The 22,054-nt window shown below is 41.1% G+C and overlaps 1 protein-coding gene across 3 annotated transcripts in view; it reads right to left on the bottom strand.

Annotated features, from left to right (window-relative positions):
* The window catches only part of WWP1 (WW domain containing E3 ubiquitin protein ligase 1), a 76,007-nt gene that overhangs the window by 43,530 nt on the left and 10,423 nt on the right, over positions 1 to 22,054 (bottom strand). For all 3 annotated transcript variants that reach the window (XM_020804970.3, XM_078393580.1, XM_078393581.1), the window contains one exon: positions 9,982 to 10,072. In XM_020804970.3, the coding sequence (XP_020660629.2) occupies positions 9,982 to 10,051 (70 nt within the window). In that variant the 5' untranslated portion in view covers positions 10,052 to 10,072. Of the gene's footprint in view, positions 1 to 9,981; positions 10,073 to 22,054 lie in introns of those variants that run through there.

Below are 22,054 nucleotides of genomic sequence, written 5' to 3'. Positions count from 1 at the left end.
GGGCACATTTCACAACTGTGCAGCTGAGACATGCTCCAGCATGGAGCATATTCCATGGAAGGTGAGGCACAGGAAGAGAGAGTACGTGGAGTTGATGAAGCTCCTGGGAACAGAGTCAAACACATGTAAGTGGTTGATAAAATGGAAAATGAAGTGGTGTAAGACTGTATGATAAAATGGGCACAAAAGATTGGTCATCATATTGATTTAGAACACTGGGCACAAATTTGGCAGAATAATATTAAACTTACAAAATCAGTAAGTTTTAAAGAAAATATATACAAGATGCTTTATAGATAAGGACTTACAAATGGAAATGGTTTTATAATTGGATTCAAAATATGGATTAGAAAGTATAGATAAAAGGTCCAAGGGAATGGAGAAATTAGTAGGTATAGATATTCTGGAAAAATATTATATTGTTTCTCTTTTGTGGGTGATTTCCATTTTTAGCATAAACTGTGTAATAACACCGTAAGCAGATGTAAGAACACTCTTTTGCTCTCTAGAATTTTACCTTTACCCTCCTATCCCCTTGTATCCACACCCCAACTCTTATTCCTATTGAAAATGAGTAAAATAGAGAAGAAGACACATGCTCCAACACCTCACCATTTAGCCACAAGTTAAATAAACCTTATGCAAATGCCAATAGATCTAGCCAACAGTTCATTACAGTGACCTATGGAACATTCCATCCTCTTATGACTGTTACAGTATTATACTGCTTGACGCCATGGCATCACTATACTGTATTACATTCTGCTTTTTTCCTATATGAGGAAGCACTGCTTTAAGAAGCACAGAGAGAAAGAATAAAAATAAAAGAGTTATGGCATTTAAAAAACTAATAGAGTCATTTCAGTGTGCACTTCCACAAATTACAATCTCCTTCCTCAAGCACAATGTGTCTAAGTACAGTGGTGCCTTGATAGATGATTGCCTCGCGGGACAAAAAATCCGCAAGACGATTGGTTTTTGTGATCACTATGGTGCCTCGCAAGACTTTTTTTCTATGACTGTGCTTCACAAGACTTTTTTTTTAGACCGATGCTTCGCAGGACTTTTTTTTTAAGACCGATGCATAGGGAACCTCGCAAGACGATTTTTTCACCAAACAACGATTTTCATGGAACGAATTAAAATTGTCTTGCGAGGCACCACTGTAGACCATAATCCATGAAGGTTCATACTAAAAGCAATTTGCTAATCTTTAAGATGCCACAACTGTGATATTTATTTTCGTTGTGCATGATGAAAAAGACTAAAATGGATACAGAAACTGAAACTTTCATGAAGTTGTCCTTCCAAAATCAACATCATCAAGTTAATAGTGCATTGTTTTCACTTACTCCTCATTGGTTAATTCATTTTCCCAATTCAAGGAGATTTTCTTCTTCTTTAGCAGTCTTCCAGTAAGGAATGTTTTACAGAGATGCTACCGTTGCAACGTAACTACATTTTACTACCTAACAAACCACTGAGCTTTGGGCCTTAAAAAGTTGTCTAGCAGCTATAAGTCGGTTCTGTAACCTTTTGAAAACGTATGTCCCTCACCTTTTTCAACTGCTAACTAAAATGTTTAGTTAATTCATCTTCCCAATTCAAGGAGATTTTCTTCTTCTTTAGCAGTCTTCCGGTATGGAATGTTTTACAGAGATGCTACCGTAGCAACGTAACTACATTTTACTACCTAACAAACCACTGAGCTTTGGGTCTTAAAAGTTATCTAGCAGCTATAAGTCGGTTCTGTAACTTTTTGAAAACGTATGTCCCTCACCTTTTTCAACTGCTAACTAAAATGTTTACAAGTAGACCTAAGACAGAAAATCAATTGTGTTGTAAGTACTGTTTGCAAATTAAACACTACAAGTATCTAATAAAGAGAAGTCCTGTGTACTATTTCAAATGCCTATTAAGACTATAGGGAGGACAAGTAGTCAGAGTCAATGTTTGGGATATCCTAGTTTCCATTTAGTGGAACAGGGAATAGAGGTTTCACAACAGAAATATTACCTTCTTTTAGAATGTGGTCAAGAAAAGGGTATGTAAGAATCTCTGGGAAGGAAAGTGGGAAAAGAACTTGGATGGTGGTCTGAGGGTCCATATAGAGTAGACCATGCTTTGGACAGGAGTGTGTGTAAAGAATGATGGCCATTTTCTTGGCAGTCATTCTCATTTTTTAAATTATGGTTAAATCAGTCATTGATATTCCTGTGAATGAGGCCAACCTTATCAGAAGGACTGCACCTCAGATGAGAGGCCTGAAGAGCTGAAACAGGCATGTTGACAGAAGGTGACAGCCATAAGTACATAAGAAAAGCCCTGCTGGATCAGGCGAGCGGCTCATCTAGTCCAGCTTGCTGTATCTCACAGTGGCTTCACCAGATGCCTTTGGGAGCACATGAGACAACTAGATACCAGTCTCCTGATACCCCTCCTGTGCAGCTGGTATTTTGAGATACCTTCTTTTTAAGCCTGGAGATTATACATTCCCATTACGGCTTGTAACCTGATATGGATTTTTCCTCCAGGAATCTGTCCAATACACTTTTAAAGGCATCTAGGCCAGATGCCATCACCATATCCTGTGGCACAGAGTTCCACATACTAACAACACACTGGGTAAATATTTTCTTTTGTCTGTTATCACTCTCCCAACACTCAATTTGAGTGGATGTCCCTTGGTTTTGGTATTGTGGGAAAGGGAAAAGAGTTCCACTATGACTTTTTTGAGGTATGGTGACCGGAACTGTACACAATACTCCAGGTGCAGTCTTACCAGTGTTTCGTACAATGACATTATAATGTTGGCTGTTGTGACGTTCCACCCACTGTTTCCTGTTTGTTTTCCCCAAACCAAGATTTACTCTGGTGATGTTTTCTCTTTCATTCGCTGCCACCAGTGGATATCCCTTATCCACACTTGCACAATACTTCAGTCAGACACTTGCTGCCAACATAACTTGTTTATTTAGATTGAATTTGAACCACATATGTTCTTTTAATTATTGCATAGAATCATTAAAACTCTTATCTTTGTTTACACGTTCAATTCTTCATTTGTTTTACTGATTTATTCACTTTAACCAACTTATTAATAATATCAGTTCTCTCTAGTTCTCTGCTATCTATCTTGACTACTCAATTTCTCTCCTCCACTCTCATTCTCTCTTTTCCTTCTCTCCAACTCTCATTCTCTCCAACTACCTAACTGACTCCACCCCTCCTGTCTTCTCATAGGCTCCTGCACTTGAGCTTCAGCTATGAGTGACAGAAGTGACGTCAGCCTTCCGTCACAACTGTTTTATTTTCAATCCCCTTTTTAATTATACAAAGCCTTTAAATGATACAAATAAGCCTTTGTTGTTGTGTGCTGTCAAGTCACCTCCAACTTATGGTGACCTTATGAATAAGTGATCTTCAAAACTAACAAGGTGGCAAGCAGTAGTGATCTGTTTCACCCATGGGCAATGTCCTTTAGTCCAAAAAATGTGGGTGGGCTGTTTCACCCATTGCCATGGGCAATGTCCTTTAGTCCAAAAACTGTGGGTGGTCCAATGGTTGTCTGCCAAGAACTTCTCCAACATGAGAGCCAAGCATTCCCGGAGGAACTGCTAACAGGTGACCATGCAGGCCTGGTAACTGGTGATTTGGAGTGAAAGTGCTGTGGTAAAATAAAGTTTCCATTTTAAAGAATCTAATATCCTGGTGTTTTCAACTGCACAGATAGAGTGCTTTGGAGCACCAGAAAGCACAAGTGAGAAACATCCCTTCTCTTTCATGTAAATGAAAGGACTGGAACATAAATTCAAATATGAAAAAGATCCTGGTCCTCCCCGAAGGCAAAGAAATATAAGAATGTTCACTATGTACACCTCTCTCTACCATTACCATAACTCAATGCAAAAGAAGTAGTTTGTAGACTGACATCTTTTGTCAGGTCCAGCCATCATACTGCTTTTCTTCTTAGCTAACGTACTGTGTGTTCTGCCACAAGGACTTCTGAGCTTTCATCTAGGTCAATACTTCAGCTTTAGATTCTCAACCACTCACTTATAGAAGCCCCCTCTTAAACTGTCACCAGTCCCACTTCAGACTGCAATTTTCCTCTCAAGCAGCAGAACAACCTCATCTTTATTCCATTCAACACTACCTCTTTTTTCTGAATTTTTCCCTGCTGGTTTCTAGATCCAAATGAATCTCTGATTCCTCATAGTATTTCTAAAGCCCTACTGATTCTCTATTTGTTACAGAAACTGCCCAGTAACAGGGTCAGAGCCTATCCTCCCCATGACTCTCCTTCTAGTGTTCTATACACAGGAACCAACAAAAAGTTTTTCAGATTACTCCCCCTCAACAATCATCACCTTAGACCTTTCTAATGACTCCAATTAGTATAAATAACAAGGTGTTTGCTTTCAGCCAAACCTGAGGAACTACAACCTAAGCTACAGTTGAAAGTAAAGCCTCCACAAATTGTAGAATCTCTTTAAAGACGTTTGAGACCTAATATGATATGGTTTGGCCTCATGTTTCATTTCAAGCCAAGGTATTTACAAAATACTTTAAACTCACATCCCTTTACATTCAATATCAATAAATGATTTCTTCATACACAGTCATGCATATTTCCTTCAAAAGTACAGAAGATGGGCATATGCCTTCTAAAACCTCAAAACATTTCAAGGTGTTCTGCACACACCCAAATTGCCTATTGAAATTTGGCATGCCCCATCTTCTCAGAATGGATTTCTGTGTTTGCAAATATCATTCAATTCTACTGTTGTTTTTCAAAATCATCTAAGTTTGGTTTTTCCACATTGCAAAGGGGAAGACACCTATAGGTGCACAGGAGGTACTTTAGCAGAGTTCAGTTCCTTTTCTGAGATCACCTGAACTCTAAAAAATATTCTTCTGGATATTAATTGTGCAAAAGAAAGAATATTAAGTGTCAATTAGTGCAGTGGTCCCCAACCTTGGGCCTCCAGATGTTCTTGGACTACAACTCCTAGAAGCCTTCACACCACCTCTGCTGGCCAGGATTTCTGGGGGTTGAAGTTCAAGAACATCTGGAAGCCCAAGGTTGGAGACCACTGAATTAGTAGATAGAATTGTGTCACTGTACCTCTAGCATAAAACATTTTCTGTACAATCCAAAACAACACATTTCAAATGTCAATATTTGCCCATACAGTACATACACATTGCCAGGGAGCAGGAGATGCTCAGTATCAAGAGTTCTAATGATTTAATTCTTGGAGGATGTGGTTATCATAAACACACTGCTATAGTCCTTCAGCCTGGAAGAGTTTTAATTTAGAGCATAATCCATTTAAATGTCCCTATATATGCCCATAATGGGAATGGAAGTGAACGAACATCCAAGGGACACCGGCTGAAATTCTGTTGGTTAGCATAGTAAGTCACACTAGAGTAATCCAATTCAATTCAGTGAGTCAACTCCTCCATTAGGTTCAATTAATATGCCTTCTCTAGTTGTGAATTCTTTTGCCAAGCAACAGAATTTCAGTCACGTGGCCTTTGAAAACATTTTAGAGATCAGTATTTTTGAAATTTAATTCCGTATACCATCATAAATTTAATACCCACATGGTACATATAAACGCCTACACGCTGACATAGCAAAATAGGGCTGCTGATTCCTCAGTTCTATTTTTCGACATTGCACCACCATGATTTAGTAGAGCACTGTGAATCACAGGGGGCACCAAAAGTTATAATCTGTCTTATGCTAAAGAACAAGATTTGGGCCACTATAAAAATTGGGTGATCTGTAATCATTAACAAACATACCTGAAATATCTAATATTCTTAAAGTAAAGTAAATTTAGTTTTATCTCTGCCCAATTCCAAAACACGGAAAAGTATTAAAGAATACTGTGGCGTTCACCCTTGTGCCCCTTGCTTGACCATCAAGTCTCAGGGCACCCGAAGGTGAACAATCTCCTCTTTTACACTGCTGCCACCAGGTGATCACTAAATCACCATTACTTCAGGAAGATGAAGATTCAGTTCCACACTTCAGAGTCTTTTAAATATAACTTTTGTTTACTGATTACAGAAATTGATAGTGATTCATGAATATCTTCTAAAGGTAAATTTATTACTAACAACACTCTTCTTTTTGATAATACACTCCTAACTAATCACCTCTCAGATTTCCCCAAACTCCACACTCTATCTCCTTCTCCACTCTTTCACACTACTCATACCCTCTCTCTCTCCAACTGACTGCTCTCTGACTCCGCCTCTTTATTACAATTCTCTCAGTTCCGCCTCTCAGCAACATTAGCCTAAAACATGAATATTCATAACTACTTAATCTAATAAGGGTGAACGATACAAATACATAATGCAAAAATAAGACTGTCTGAAATAGTCAGCAAGAAAAACTCCTGAACTATATACTCCAGCTCATACAATTTATATTTTCCTATGTAAAGCTTTAAAAATGTACTTGCTTTTCATAAATAAAGCAACAAGTAAAGTTATAGTTCAACAGAATCTCTCCTATATTCTGATACTATTATACACAAGGGATCTCTTGCTACCACACTAAAGTTCATAACTGACTTCAACCGTAAAAGAGAACAAACAAAAGGGAACCTTGTTTTAATAAGTAATCAGGTAACAAAAATGTTACATTGAAAGTAATAGCAACAAGTGAGAGTAGATAAAATCTGGCAGTTCACACTGGAAAATATGAAGGAGGCCATTATTATTAACAATATGTTTTGACAAAACATTATTTGCATTTACTTTTCATTCTAGGATACTATCTGAACTAGCCAGGAGTCAAACAGAAAAAATAAAATACAGTGGTGCCCCGCACAGCGAGGTTAATCCGTTCCGGATTAACCTTCGCTGTGGGAAACATCGCACTACGGAACACAAAAAGGCATTGGAACGCATTAAACAGCGTTTAATGCATTCCAATGCCAAAGAATACTCACCGTTGTGCGATGTTTCCCAGGGGCCAGCAGCCATTTTCGCGCCCTCCCCTCGCACAACGAGGGCACCAAAATGGCTGCCATCAGCTGTCCAGCGGGTCCAAAATGGCCGCCGGAACAGCCGAAAGGGGCCAGGGTGCAGCGTTTTCGCGCCCTTGGTAAGCAAGGGGAGCGCGCGAAAACGCTGCTGGAAGCCCCGAAATGGTTGCGGGTCGCAAAGCGAAGGTCGGTAAGCGAGCAGCTTACCGACCTTCGCTCTGTGAATTACGGCCTCATAGAGCGAATTCATCGCTCTATGAGGCGCCCGTTGTGCGAGGCACCACTGTACTATGTTTTATTCATGAAGCACGGCATGAGCATGCACGTTCTATAGTAAGTAATCCTGAAGTAAATTGTTTAAATTGCTCCAGAAAAAGTAGATCAGAACAACAGGCAGAAGAACACACTTGGTAATTTACTAAATGACCACTGGATAGCTTCTAAGAGATCAACAAATATTTCTGAATTTCAAGTTTAACCAAAAAAAAAAAACCTTCCACTTTCTCTGAGTAGTATTGGCCATGCCAGATGGGACTGGTGTTAGCACCAGTCCAAGACATCTGAAATGCACCAAGTTGGTGAAGGCTGTGCTAGACCACCAAGGGTAGTCCAAAAGCCAGCTTGTAACTGAGACTGAAATCAATATAGATAATCTGTATCACCCAAAACTAGAGTTAAGAAATCACAGCTGTTCAAGTATCTCATTCAGAAACAGGCACATGGGATGGCACAATCTGCAGCCATAGCAACAGTTTTAACAACTTCAGGCAGAACTGCTTGTCATTAAGGTAAAGTAAAGGTAAAGGTTCCCCTTGACAATTTTTGTCCAGTCGTGTCCGACTCTAGGGGGCGGCGCTCATCCCGCTCTTCAAGCCATAGAGCCAGCGTTTTGTCCGAAGACAATCTTTCCGTGGTCACATGGCCAGTGTGATTTAGACACGGAACGCTGTTTACCTTCCCACCGAGGTGGTACCTAATTATCTACTTGCATTTGCATGCTTTCGAACCGCTAGGTTGGTGGGAGCTGGGACAAGCGACGGGCGCTCACTCCGTCGCGTGGATTCGATCTTACGACTGCTTGGTCTTCTGACCCTGCAGCGCAGGCTTCTGCGGTTTAGCCCACAGCGCCACCACGTCGCTCTGCTTGTCATTAAACAAAGAATTATTATTAAAGCCTTCCCCATCATACAAAATTTTGAACTATTTATTTAAAATATTTTAACCCACCTTTTGCTTTAAAAGAACCAAAGGCGGCTTACAACATTAAAAGGACAATTTTGAAAACCTAAAAACTGTATATATAGGTTGGCAGGAGCTGGGACAAGCGACAGGAGCTCACTCCATAGCATGGATTCGATCTTATGACTGCTGGTCTTCTGACCTTGCAGCACAGAGGCTTCTGTGGTTTAACACACAGTGCCACCACGTCCTGGGTATATATAGAAATATTCATAAAGAATTAAACAAGTATCATATTAAAATGAAAAATCAAATAAATACTAAATGAGTAGTGAACTGAAGGTGTGCTAATTCAGTTGAGCTACAGGAAGACAACCATAGCAGATTGGAAAGCAAAAGTGACTTAAAGGAAAACTGCAACAGAAAGCAAACACAAGAAACAGAATTGGACTATTAAACTAAACATTTATTATGATACAGTGGTGCCTCGCACAACGGGCGCCTTGTAGAGCGATGAATTCGCTCTACGAGGCCGTTTTTGCGATCGCAAAACGGTCCCCGTATAGGTGGTAATTCACAGAGCGAAGGTCGGTAAGCTGCTCGCTTACCGACCTTCGCTTTGCGACCCGCCGATCAGCTGTCCGGCGGGTCCAAAATGGCCGCCGGAACAGCCGAAAGGGGCGGGGGCGCAGCGTTTTCGCGCCCTTGGTAAGCAAGGTGAGCGCGCGAAAACGCTGCGGAAGCCCCAAAATGGCTGCGCGCAACCATTTCGGGGCTTCCGGCAGCATTTTCGCGCGCTCCCCTTGCTTACCAAGGGCACGAAAACGCTGCGCCCCCGCCCCTTTCGGCTGTTCCGGTGGCCATTTTGGACCCGCCGGACAGCTGATGGCAGCCATTTTGGCGCCCTCGTTGTGCGAGGGGAGGGCACGAAAATGGCTGCCGGCCCCTGGGAAACATCGCACAATGGTGAGTATTCTTTGGCATTGGAACACATTAAACGCTGTTCAATGCGTTTCAATGCCTTTTGTGTTCCGTAGTGCGATGTTTCCCACAGCGAAGGTTAATCCTGAACGGATTAACCTCGCTGTGCGGGGCACCACTGTACAATGAATTGAAGAATGAATTTAATACAATGGACCAAATCTTTGTTGTGTAAAGTTGCTTGTTATGTATTAATATTGCTATTTTCACTAAAATAAAAGAAATTAAAATGTGATCAGACAATTCTGAATTATTTTTTATAAAATATGTTAGGAATGGGAGGTCCTTTTCAGCCAAAGGACCATAGTCTCTCATAATAAACCTTCTGGAGCTACATGGTCGTCGAAGACAGGAACAAAACCAAAATTAGGGGGGAAGTACACATAAACACCACATTCACAACATCCATTTACCCACAAAAAGCCATACACTGCCCCTTTCATGCATGACTGTCACCCTATTCTATCAAAATATTCTCCTCTTCATCCCACTCTAACACTATATCACCGCACTGTATCAGTCTTCTGCCATTTCTATTTGCCCACACCTCCAACCTATGTCTTAGCTAATCCATGGATAAGATATGAGAAATACAGAAGGTATAAGATGGTTCATTGCTAGAGCAAGAAAACTAACAAAATGAAAGGAGGTGGAATGGAATCAAATGGCTCGAAACCAAAATAGAAGCACTCCATACACCAACATTTTGATGCAGGTTCCACTTGTCATATACTATGGGTATTACTACAGTACCATGCCAGAGTATTGAAAACAAAACACGTTCACAATGTTCAAATTGTTTACTTACTAGTTATTTGCATTTGTAGTCTTCCATTATAGTTATTACTGCTTCCAGACCTCGGGGAGGCTGTGGCCATGTCCGAGGCTGCAACGTCAGCCTATTTAAAAAAAATGAAATGTTTGACTACATTCAGACACAAACATATCACAAATTTCAATGAGAAGCATTTCCTACTCCAGTACATAATATAAACATTTTTAAGTCAACACAATTTTCACTCCATTTTCAAAGCCAGCCTGACAAATCTGTTCAAAATATTTATTTAAAAAGAAAATACATACCAACTCATCTACTTATAAAAGCAGCATGTCAGAAATTATCAACACAGGTGGCCAGATCAGAACTTGGAAATGTTTCATTTATCTACAGAGTTGAAATCTCTCTGCTGACATGACCATACTAACCGTACTACCCTGTGGATTATGGGAGCTGTAGTCCTAAAGTAATTTTGGTCAAGCTATGGGCCAGATGGGTACCTAAAGTAATTTTGGTCAAGCTATGGGCCAGATGAAATAAATAACAATAGTAAATCTATACTCTCAATTTATGAACCTGACATCATGACCATGCTTCTCCATTTCCAGCTTCTGTGTACCACTTTTCCCCTAGGATGATCTTCCACTTCTATGCTCTACCACATCCTCCTTCCATTTGTTGTTGTTTAGTCGTTTAGTCGTGTCCGACTCTTCGTGATCCCATGGACCAGGCCCTCCTGTCTTTCACTGCCACTGTTGGGTCAAATTCATGTTGGTAGCTTCAATGACACTGTCCAACCATCTCATCCTCTGTCGTCCCCTTCTCCTCCCACCTTCACACTTTCCAACATCAGCGTCTTTTCCAGGGAGTCTTCTCTTAGCAAAAACAGATTTCTGCAGTAGCTGAACATGCTCTGAAACAAACTGGACATGAAATTCTATTTCAAAATACTGAAATACTGGACAACACCAGCAATCATTACATCAGACTGCACAGGGAAGCCATTGAAATCCACAAGCACCAGCACAGTTTCAACAAAAAAGAGGAAAGTATGAAGCTCAACAAAACTTGGCTCCCAGCTCTCAAAAATACAACGTGCAAAGGGTCAAAGAACTCTACCCAGCCACAAGGACAGGGGATCACTACACACAAAAGACCAGCTAATGACACCCATCAACCACAGGAACAGATAATCTCTTCTCCTTAGCACAACAATACACCCACAACAATACACACTAATCCCCCATCTACAGAAAAAGACAAAAGCCTATCTCACAGTCATAAATATTGCACTCCCAAGCCAACTACGCCAGAGCACAGGTTGCTGTCCTCTGAAGATGCCGGCCACAGAGACTGGTGAAACGTTAGGAAGAACAACCTTCAGAACACGGCCAAAGAGCCCAAAAAACCCAGAACAACCATTAGATCCCGGCCGTGAAAGCCTTCGCGAATATAAAGATACAACAGTTTTTCAATTTTTATTTCCACATGTAAGCTACAGTATACTAGTAATACCTGCAAATAGCAAGTTGGTACAGTCAAGATTTCTGTGAAATACATGTGGCCACTACAGTTTAGAAGTAACCACCCAATCTTATATGCAAAGCTTCCAGAATCAATGCCTATATCTCTAGTGAATCAGTTTCAAGCAGCAGTCTGAGAACTGGACAAATGCTGCCATCTAGAGTCCAATCCAGGTTTAGCTGGAACATGGTATTGCTTGATACAAGTCAGCATCATATATTACCGTATCAGAAAGGAAAATGAAAAATATATGCCAAAATTCCCAACAACTGGTAGCACAAACATGAAGGAAACCATTGCTCCAATTCCATGGATAAAGAATGAGAAACTGAAAACCAACAATAACAGCAAACTACTATTTTCTTATTTCAAATTAGTAATTTTTTCAAAAACTACAAAACAAAGCACCATTACTTGGGAGTGAATCCCACTTAGCTCAGTAAGAATTAATTTCTAGTAAGTACTGCCAGAATGGTGTTAATTCTCTTTAACATCCCCTCATTTAAAAATATACATGTACATACAATCTGTTTGCACCCATCATGCAGGAAGTATGTGCCAATAGGTTCTGCTGTTAAGTGGTAATATTCTACAGCCTGCACAACTAGTTTCATTTGATGCCCTAGTATCATTTCTCCAGGAATATTTCTAAAATATATATTATTAAAGATGAATTGTATGTAGGCCAGCATTTGAAGAAGGGGTTGGAACTGCCTGTTATTTTCCAATTTGCCACTATTTTGGCAAACCCATTCAAACAAACTCCAAATTCAAAGCTGCAGTATTAAGCATGCAAAAGGTGAAACACTGGACACAGTGTTTCACAATAATAAATTATGCATTATACCCATTCATTTATTTAGAACCTATTTCACCTCATCACCCACTTACGTGATAAAAAAAATCTGTATCATTTCATTCTAGAAGAAGATGACTAAATAATTCAAAAAGAAATCTTTTAAAGTTTTAGCAGTGGTTTTCTAGCTTCTGATCATTTACTATAGCAGATTTATATGCAATGAACTCTTTTTATACAATAAAAAAATCAATTTATAAAATATGGAAAAGTGCTTTTTGTGATTTTCTAGCACTTTTATTGGAAGCTGAGGATCTGTGCAAGGTGGTGGATGATTTTACATATAAATATTATTTTAAATATTTATTTTAATTGCCTAATACAACATGTGTCATGTTAATACACATTTGTTATGTTATGCGTCACCATGTCAGAACCAATATTTAAGATATTGGTACTGAGATATTTAAGGAGTGGTTTTACCAGTTCCCCATCCCCAGTGAGTTTCTGTGGCTGAAGGCAAATTCAAGTCTCCCGCATCCTAGCCATCACTCTATCTGCTATGCTGAGTATCCCATTATATGTTTAGTTTGGTGGATGTTTTAGTTTTGCAAATTATACAGGCATGCAGTTTCTCCTTACCAATATATTTCATTTGGAATTGTCATTTACTACAAAACTATGTATTCTACACAGGGTTTAACAAGGCGGATTTGATTTAAATCAAAATTATTGAAATCATGATTTACATTTTTTAAAAATCTTATTACTTTCACAATTTTAATTAAAAATATTTTATTTAAATCAATTTGATTTTTAAAAATTATTGATTTTTATCCACCTTGCTCTTTAATTAAATTACAGATGAAAAGTCAACCAGCATAATCCACAACTACAACAATAAAGAATGCCTCCATGCTGAGAGAATACACCTCTCAAAATCCACTGGAGAACAGAAACCAAGAACACCCTCCTTACATCAAAGGTCACATTCAGAAAACTAATGTTATGAAAGCTAAGATTCAAGGAATTAGTGCTAACAGCAAAGAAAAAGATGAAACTGTGTCACACTTCATCTGTAAATGTCCAACAATTGCACAAACAGATTACAAAATTATACATGACAGATCGGCAAAATTAGTGCAGTGGTTACTATGCAAAAATACAACTTGCAAGCCTCAAAAACCCCATGGGAACATCTGGTAGTGAAGGTGTCAGAAAATGACAATGAAGTCAAGATCTTGTGGGATTTTTTGATCCAAACTAATAGACACTTTGAATGTCATACAGCAGGCATAGTAGTAATCAAATGGAGAAACGTCTGGATAATAGAAATTATAATGCTAGGGGGTGCCAGAGTTAGAGATAAGAACTGGAAAAACTAACAAAATACAGAGACCTGGCAAATGAAATATCTTGCTTGTGGATGAAACACACTTCAGTGGTCCCCATTATCATTGAGGATCCAGGAATAATATCAAGAAATTTCACACAGAACTATAATCAGTTGCGGATTTCAAAAATAAATTCATTAGAGCTACAAAAACAGCAATATTAGGAACAGCTACATACTACATTGATACTTAGGTTTTTTTGTTAAAAGTTGTCTCAGTTATACAGTACCAGTCAACAGTTTTATAATTTTGATTGATTGTGCCTGGCATTTTTGAATAATAATCATAATAATAATGTCGATTGTACTTGACACCAAAATGCATTCCAAGAAAATCAATAATGTACAAATATACAACACAAAATTAAAAACAGCAAAATACAAACCATCCTGTTTTAAATCTTTTCCAGACAGATAGTCACTAAGGAAAAGCCTACCTGAAGAGAAAGATCTTCATATAAAATGAACACAGAACAAGTCAATTGTTCAAAAAATATAAGGATGTGTATAGTGTCACTGCACAGCAAAGTACAAGGATGTGTATTGTGCCAAAAGGAAGGCCAGTTTACATGCTTACAGGTATGGACTCTTGCCCTCCACTGTGTAAAGCAGTGTAAATGTTTGCATGCAATTACATTATGTTACTGCCTACAGTGTTAACAAGAGTATATTTGCAGAGCCACCAGTTTTAAAGAAAAAGCTCATACAAATCGCATGCACATACAGTATTACAGGTACAAACACATTTTAGTGAAAGTTGTTTCCCCAAATACCTAAATGTTGGAGACTACCATGACTAGAGGATTGTTTCCCAAATGGGGTGGGGGGGTGTCCTCAAAGCAATGTGAAGGCATTCCAAGGGAAATGTAAGGTGCTAGATGAAAAGACATGGAAGGGACAGGTGAAGACAACTGATACAGTAGACAATTAGACTACCCACCCTCTTCCACCATCAGAAGCAGCTGCTTGTGAACTAAAGAGCAGGGAACAAAGGTTTATGGTCTTCTCTGAGAGAGGGAGGCACTACATATAGGCATATGCACAAAAAGCATTTCCTAGTTCCTCAGGAAAGAGTTGTAGATCTAGAGGCTGCTGCCAAAGGAAATCTGGGGAAAACCAGACATTTGTGTTCAGTCAAAACCTCTAAGGAATTCTGAGGCCATATTTAAAAGAGAGAGAGAGAGAGAATGAGAGAGAGTGCGCGCTTTGGTATGCAAGCCAAGAACTGATCTATTGGAAAGGAGGGACAGGAACTTTCACATAAAATATCAACATTTATTTATATCTGTGCTTCACCTTTTCATCAAATGAGTGCAAGAAGCAAACATGGCCTTACAGCTCATGTCAACATTTATTTATATCTGTGCTTCACCTTTTCATCAAATGAGTGCAAGAAGCAAACATGGCCTTACAGCTCATGTGAGGTAGGTCAGAAATGGAAGACTGACAGTTCCACCCACTGAGGTTCAAGACTCAATAAGAACTCAAACCTGGATCTTCCCAATCCAACAACCACTAAATATTATATGGCCAAAATATTTTTAACTGCTGTAATGTTGCTGATCCAGTTGGATCCTAACACAACTCAATGTGGCTAGCTTTTTAAAGGTTTTTTTTTAATTTCACAACAAATACCTTAAATTAATTATCAACCTAAAACTAAGGAAGGCCTTCCAGTGAAAGAGTTAAATACTCTATGCCTTGGTGACCAAGTGCATCCCTCTCACATTCAGCACTGCAAAGTGTTCTGAGGAACTTGGAACCCCTCTTATGAGCCATCCAAGTCTTTCATAGTAACAACAACAGAGGTAGACAGAACAAAGGGAAGCCTATAAACCAGGGGTCTCAAACATGCAGCCTGGGGGCCATTTGCAGCCTGCTGGGTGATAGTTTGTGGTCCCAACTTGCCTGCCCCCCCCCCCGAAGTGTCCATGCATCCTCTGCTGTCAAGAGTCAAAAAAAGCCTCACCTAACTCGCCGGCTCTCTCCCAAGACAGTGCCTCTTGCACCCTCCATCCGGAACAGTAGCCTGCCCGCCAGCCTGCCTGTCTGCCAGTTGGCAAGCTGCAGTTCTGGATGGAGGGTGCAAGAGGCGCTGTCTATGGGGAGAGCTGGCGAGTGAGGCACGCTGCTGGCCCTTTTCTCCGAGCACCCGAGCTGCTGTCGAGCAATGCCTGAGAGCGGAGCTTGCTCCCGGCCCGTCCTCGAAGAGCGCCTCCAAGCTGCAAACAGCAGCTGCCACCGCCACCACCTCTTCCAGGGAAGCGGCTCTCTGGCTCTCTTTCTCTTTCAGCACCCCCAGCAACATCCCGGCCAGCGGCCGCCTCAATGCCCGGAGGTGCTTCCTTGTCCTCCTCCTCCTCTTCGTCCTGCTTCAGCCGCCTTGGCTCTGGAGGCTGCCTGGGCTTGCCTCACAAAGTTTGCTCCTCTGTCGTGGTGGGGGTCGCTAATGCTGCTGAGTGCGCCTTTTTTGAGGGGGGCCCTCAACGGAAGGTAGCCAGACCTCTGTGTGTGTGTGTTTGTGTGCGTGTGTGCGCACCTGTGGGGACTCCCACTCCCAATTTCACAGGTACAGGTGGTGGCTTTTCACCTTTGGCAAGGTGAATTCTGAGGGTTTTTTTAATTTTATGTCATGCCCTCCTCCCCCCCCGGCTAGGCGGTCACTGGCGCTCCCTCCCTTCTGCGCTTCTTCGGCCTGCTGGTGGTAGTAGTGGTGGTAGTGAAGAAGGAGCTGGAGGGGGTCGTGGCCAGCGATAAAGGCTCACACACCCCTCCTCCTCCTCCTTTTCAGAGCCCCAGGCAGACTAAGGAAACTCCTGGGCGGCTTCCTTGGGCTCTTGCTCCGCTTAGCGGAAAATCTGATGCGGCCCAGCCTCACCCAGATTCTGCCTCCAGCGGCCCCCAGGTAAATTGACTTTGAGCGTGCTGCTTATATACCGCCTCATAGCGGTATATAAGGTTAATAATACCATGAGGACCAATTACATTTCTACAGTTTTGTTTTGTTATCTCACCTGATGAGAAGTTCATAAGAATTCAGAAGCATGCACAGTATTGTGGAATCACAATTGCTCTTAACAGTGGTGATGGCCGGTGTGTGCTGAAATTGGTGGTAAAGGAGTAGTGCGGAGTATGAGGATGTCTCAATATCAAAAGCATGTGTATGCAATCCTTTTACATAACTAAATATCAAGAATGATATCTTGTGATAAACTTGTGCTGCCACAAACACAAGGCCATTCGGAACATGAAAAAAATAACACACACTTCTTACCAGCTAGCTTGAACTACAGTTAGCTTATTTGCTAATTAACCACCCCTTCAGAGACCCCTCTCCTCCAATGTGTTTTTATCTAAGCTTTGATTTTCTGACCACAATAAGGTCTAAATAATTATTCACAAATAATGAACAGATCTGTTTTAACTTTATTGCTCCAATATTCATTTGATGATTTCTCAATACTACTTTCTGACCTTGACCTTCTCCAGTTGCCAGGGCATGCACTAAAAAAAGACTATGCTTAATCTATGCTAGACAAATCTATGCCCCCGCCAAAAAAATATTTATTAACCATCTTTCTCTAACCATATTCATCTAACCCTAAATCAAATTCGAAATAGGTCAATCATTCTGAATTATTGGTATATTTATGCCCAGCTAATAGAATTATACAGGCATGTAGAGGCAGCAAAAGACACGAACTAAATAGAATTAACACAGAAAAAGGAGTTAACTATAGACCTGTTCAGGGTTATGGAAGCTAGCAGTTTGCATATGCTTAGAGAAGATCACCTAGCCCCATGCTTTCAGTTGTCACTTTCTTCATACAGCGATTACCTATTCTGGAAAGGAGAGGTATCTGGCCAAGTTTAGGCTTTTCACAATCTTGGTTCTTGTTTAGATACAGACCCTCCAAATGAATAGGAACATCTCTTCAGACTAAGCAACGACTGAATCAAGAAAATGAAGCTAATGAAAATGAGCTCTTAGCTAATTCAGACCATTAGATTCCAAAACACCTGAATGCAGCAAGCTAATAATTTTAAAGTATTACCTAAAATGTGTACATACCATAATAGCAGGGCAGGTATCTTCAGCAATGAATTTATTCAAGCAATGATAAACATGTGGGACTTTCAAAAGTAAAAAGCAACCATTTTCATTTAGCTCTTGAGCAATATAAATGGTTAGAATATTATACTTTGGTTTCTTAGTATAGAAGGATATTAGAGAATATTACAGTTATTACTTAGGTTAATATTTTGTAGGAAAAAAAAATCTGCTATATGTTATATGTTCACCGGCTTTCATATACATTTAAACCAAGTCTATTTGGTTTAAATTAAGTCTAATGCCCTGAATCCATTCCAGTCGGGCTTCAGGCCACACCATGGCACAGAAATGGCACTGGTCGCACTGTTGGATGACCTGCTGAGGGAGGCTGATGGGCAAAATGTCCTTGTTGGTCCTCCTCAATATCTCAGCCGCCTTCGATACCGTCGACCACGGTATCCTCCTGGGGAGGCTATTTGAGTTGGGAATCGGTGGCCTGGTGCTTGCCTGGCTCCAATCTTACTTGGAGGACCGTCCTCAGAGAGTTCATCTTGGGGAGAGTGTCTTGGCCCCGTGGAGTCTCAATTGTGGGGTTCCGCAGGGCTCGATCATCTCCCCAACGCTATTTAACATCTACATGAGGCTGTTGGGTGGGGTCATCAGGGGGTGTGAAGCTTCATGCCATCAGTATGCTGATGACACGCAGCTCTATATCTCCTTTTCAATTACTTCAGTGGATCCACCCCCCAAAAAGAGAGGCCATACTGCAATGGATGCAGGAGAATGGGTTGAGGCTGAACCCGGACAAGATGGAGGTCCTGAGGGTGGGTGGCCCCTCCATTGGGAGCTTGGGAAACTCCCTCTCTTTTTGGGGGGGTGACTCTCGCTGCGAAGAGTGAGGTTCGCAGCTTGGGAGTACATCTGGATCCGGTGCTCACCATGGAAACCCAGGTGGCGTCAGTGGTCTGCTCTGCCAACTACCACCTGTGGTGGATTGGCCAGCTGCCTTATTTGTGGTCCTGCTCTCACTTCCATACATTGCTACTGGAAAAACCATAGCTTTGACGATGCAGACCTTTGTTGGCAAGGTGATGACATACAAAGCCCTAAACAGTTTAGGACCTCGATATTTGGCAGAATGCCTTCTCCCACCTAGATCTACTCGAGTCACTCGCCATAGCTAGGAAAGACAGCTGAGAAGGGCCCGGAAAGAAAGAACAAGAAACTGGGCCTTCTCGGCGGTGCCCCCTCAACTCTGGAACAGCTTGCCGCCAGAGATTTGCCTGGCATCCTCGCTGGGTGCTTTCAAGTGCCAATTAAAAACTTGGCTCTTTAGGCAAGCCTTCCCTCCTGCTATTACTTGACTCTTACTTTTCTTGGTTTTGCTGTTTATTCCCATCTTGATTATAGTATTATTGTAGATTTTAATTTTTGTTTTTAACTTGTTTATGCACAATATATTGTGAGCCGCCCCGAGCAGACTTCTGTCTAGAAGGGTGGGATAAAAATCCAATAATAAATAAAATAAATAAATAAAAATTAAAAAACCTGAGAATGGGGATGTTAAGTTGCTGCACATTCACAGAGAGTCCTCTGTGCTCTCAAGATTTTATTTGATTTATATACTGCCCCTTTAGTGCAAGCAATACTCTAGGCCGTTTATAGATTAAAATTTAAACCCCTCAAATCCCACAGAGCAATGCATTCCACAATATGGTGATTCACAGATAGATCTATAATACATACATTAAAATGAAGTAAGAAAAAATTAAAAAATAATATTGAAGGCATCTGAGGATCAGTTATTTTTATATAACTTGTGTGTGTGTGTTTAGTCGTTTAGTCGTGTCCGACTCTTCGTGACCCCATGGACCAGAGCACGCCAGGCCCTCCTGTCTTCTACTGCCTCCCGGAGTTGTGTCAGGTTCATGTTGGTTGCTTCGCAGACACTGTCCAGCCATCTCATCCTCGGTCGTCCCCTTCTCCTCTTGCCGTCACACCTTCCTAACATCAGGGTTTTTTCCAAGGACTCTTTTCTTCTCATGAGATGGCCAAAGTACTGGAGCCTCAGCTTCAGGATCTGTCCTTCCAGTGAGCCGTCAGGGTTGATTTCCTTTAGAACTGATAGGTTTGTTCTCCTTGCAGTCCAGGGGATTCTCAAGAGCCTCCTCCAGCACCACAATTCAAAGGCATCAATTCTTCGGCGGTCTGCTTTCTTTATGGTCCAGCTCTCACTTCCATACATCACGACAGGAAAAACCATAGCTTTGACTATTCGGACTTTTGTTGGCAATGTGATGTCTCTGCTTTTCAAGATGCTGTCAAGATTTGTCATCGCTTTCCTCCCAAGAAGAAGGCGTCTTTTAATTTCAGGGCTGCTGTCTCCATCTGCAGTGATCATGGAGCCCAGGAGGATAAAATTTGACACTGCCTCCATATCTTCCCCTTCTATTTGCCAGGAGGTGATGGGACCAGTGGCCATGATCTTAGTTTTTTTGATGTTGAGTTTCAGACCGTTTTTTGCACTCTCCTCTTTCACTCTCATTACAAGGTTCTTTAATTCCTCCTCACTTTCTGCCATCAGAGTGGTATCATCTGCATATCGGAGGTTGTTGATATTTCTTCCGGCAATCTTAATTCCGGCTTGGGTTTCTTCCAGTCCAGCCTTCCGCATGATGTATTCTGCATATAAGTTAAATAAGCAGGGAGACAGTATACAGCCTTGCCGTACTCCTTTCCCAATTTTGAACCACTCAGTTGTTCCATGACCAGTTCTGACTGTTGCTTCCTGTCCCACATATAGGTTTCTTAGGAGATGGATAAGGTGGTGAGGCACTCCCATTTCTTTAAGGACTTGCCATAGTTTGCTGTGGTCCACACAGTCAAAGGCTTTGGCATAGTCAAACTTATATTGTATGATTTGTATTATTCTGTTTTCACTCATTTCCTGAACATCAGGAAGGAAGGAGTCTGGTGTTATCTCAGCTGGTAGCTTATTCCACAGAATGGGGGGCCACAACTGAAAAGGCCCAGTTCCTTATTGTTGATTCTTTAGTCTACTTCAGTGTGACCACTTTTAGCAACATGGACTGAGAGAAGTGAGTAAAATGGTAGCTGATTTCTGAGCAATTCCAACAAGTACCAAGGTCTTAAACTGTTTTGTAAGCCGCTCCGAGTAGACTCTGTCTAGAGGGGTGGGGTATAAATTGAATAATAAATAAATAAAATAAATTATGGACTTTATGGGCTATAACCAGCACCTTGAATTGAGCACAAAAACTGACAGGCGGCTAATGAAGGCACATTAAAACTGGGGATATACAATTTAATTTATCAGTTCCACAAATCAATCTGGCCACCACATTTTGGACCTCCTCTAGTTTCCATACTGTTTTCAAGGGCAGCCGTCTGTGGAGAGCATTGCAGTGGTCTATTTTTGAAGTACAGTGGTGCCTCGCTTAACGAGCGCACCGTATAACGACGAAATCGCATAGTGATCCGTTTTTTCGGATCGCTAATGCGATCACTCAACGTTTTTTAATAGGGCAAAATTCGCTTTGCGAAGACCGGTAAGCGTTTCGCTTACCGATCTTCGCAAAATGAAGCCCAACGATCAGCTGTTCGGCGGCCAAAATGGCCGCCAGAAGCCCGGAAATGGCCCAAAATGGCCGTGCGCAGCGTTTTCGCGCCCTCGTTAAGTGAGGGGAGGGCGCGAAAATGGCTGCCAGCCATTAAGAAGCATCGCTGAACGGTGAGTATTCGGCCCATTTGGAACGCATTAAACCATGTTTAATGCGTTCCAATGGAATTCACTGCCCCGTTCAACGATGCTTCAGCATAGCGAAGGTTAATCCGGAACGGATTAACCTTGCTATGTGAGGCACCACTGTACCAATGTGTGACTCATTGTTAGTACCATGTTTCCACGAAAATAAGACAGTCTTATACAGTGGTGCCTCACAAGACGAATTTAATTCGTTCTGCGGTTAATGTCTTGCGAAAAATTCATCTTGCAAAACACGTTTTCCCATAGGAATGCACTGAAATCTAATTAATGCGTTCCTACGGGGGGAAAGTCAGAACAAAGTCAAAACTGGTTTACAAACGGTTTATTAAGTGTTCTTTAAAGCCATAAATATTGTGCAGATGATTTTAAAAATTTCAATCAAAAAAACTGTAACTTTTTAGACATCATAGAAAAACATTTTAAAATCAGCAAACATGAGGCAGGAACAAAAAACGGAAAACATTTGTCTTGTTCTCTTGCAAGTCATCAACCCCATTAACAAAACCATTTGTCTTGCGAGTTTTTTGTCCTGTGAGGCATTTGTCTTGC

This window comes from Pogona vitticeps, chromosome 4, assembly GCF_051106095.1.
Source record: "Pogona vitticeps strain Pit_001003342236 chromosome 4, PviZW2.1, whole genome shotgun sequence".
Classification (NCBI taxonomy): Eukaryota; Metazoa; Chordata; class Lepidosauria; order Squamata; family Agamidae; genus Pogona; species Pogona vitticeps.
Note: the sequence above shows the minus strand (reverse complement) of the source record. Positions and strands in the feature narration are given on the sequence as shown.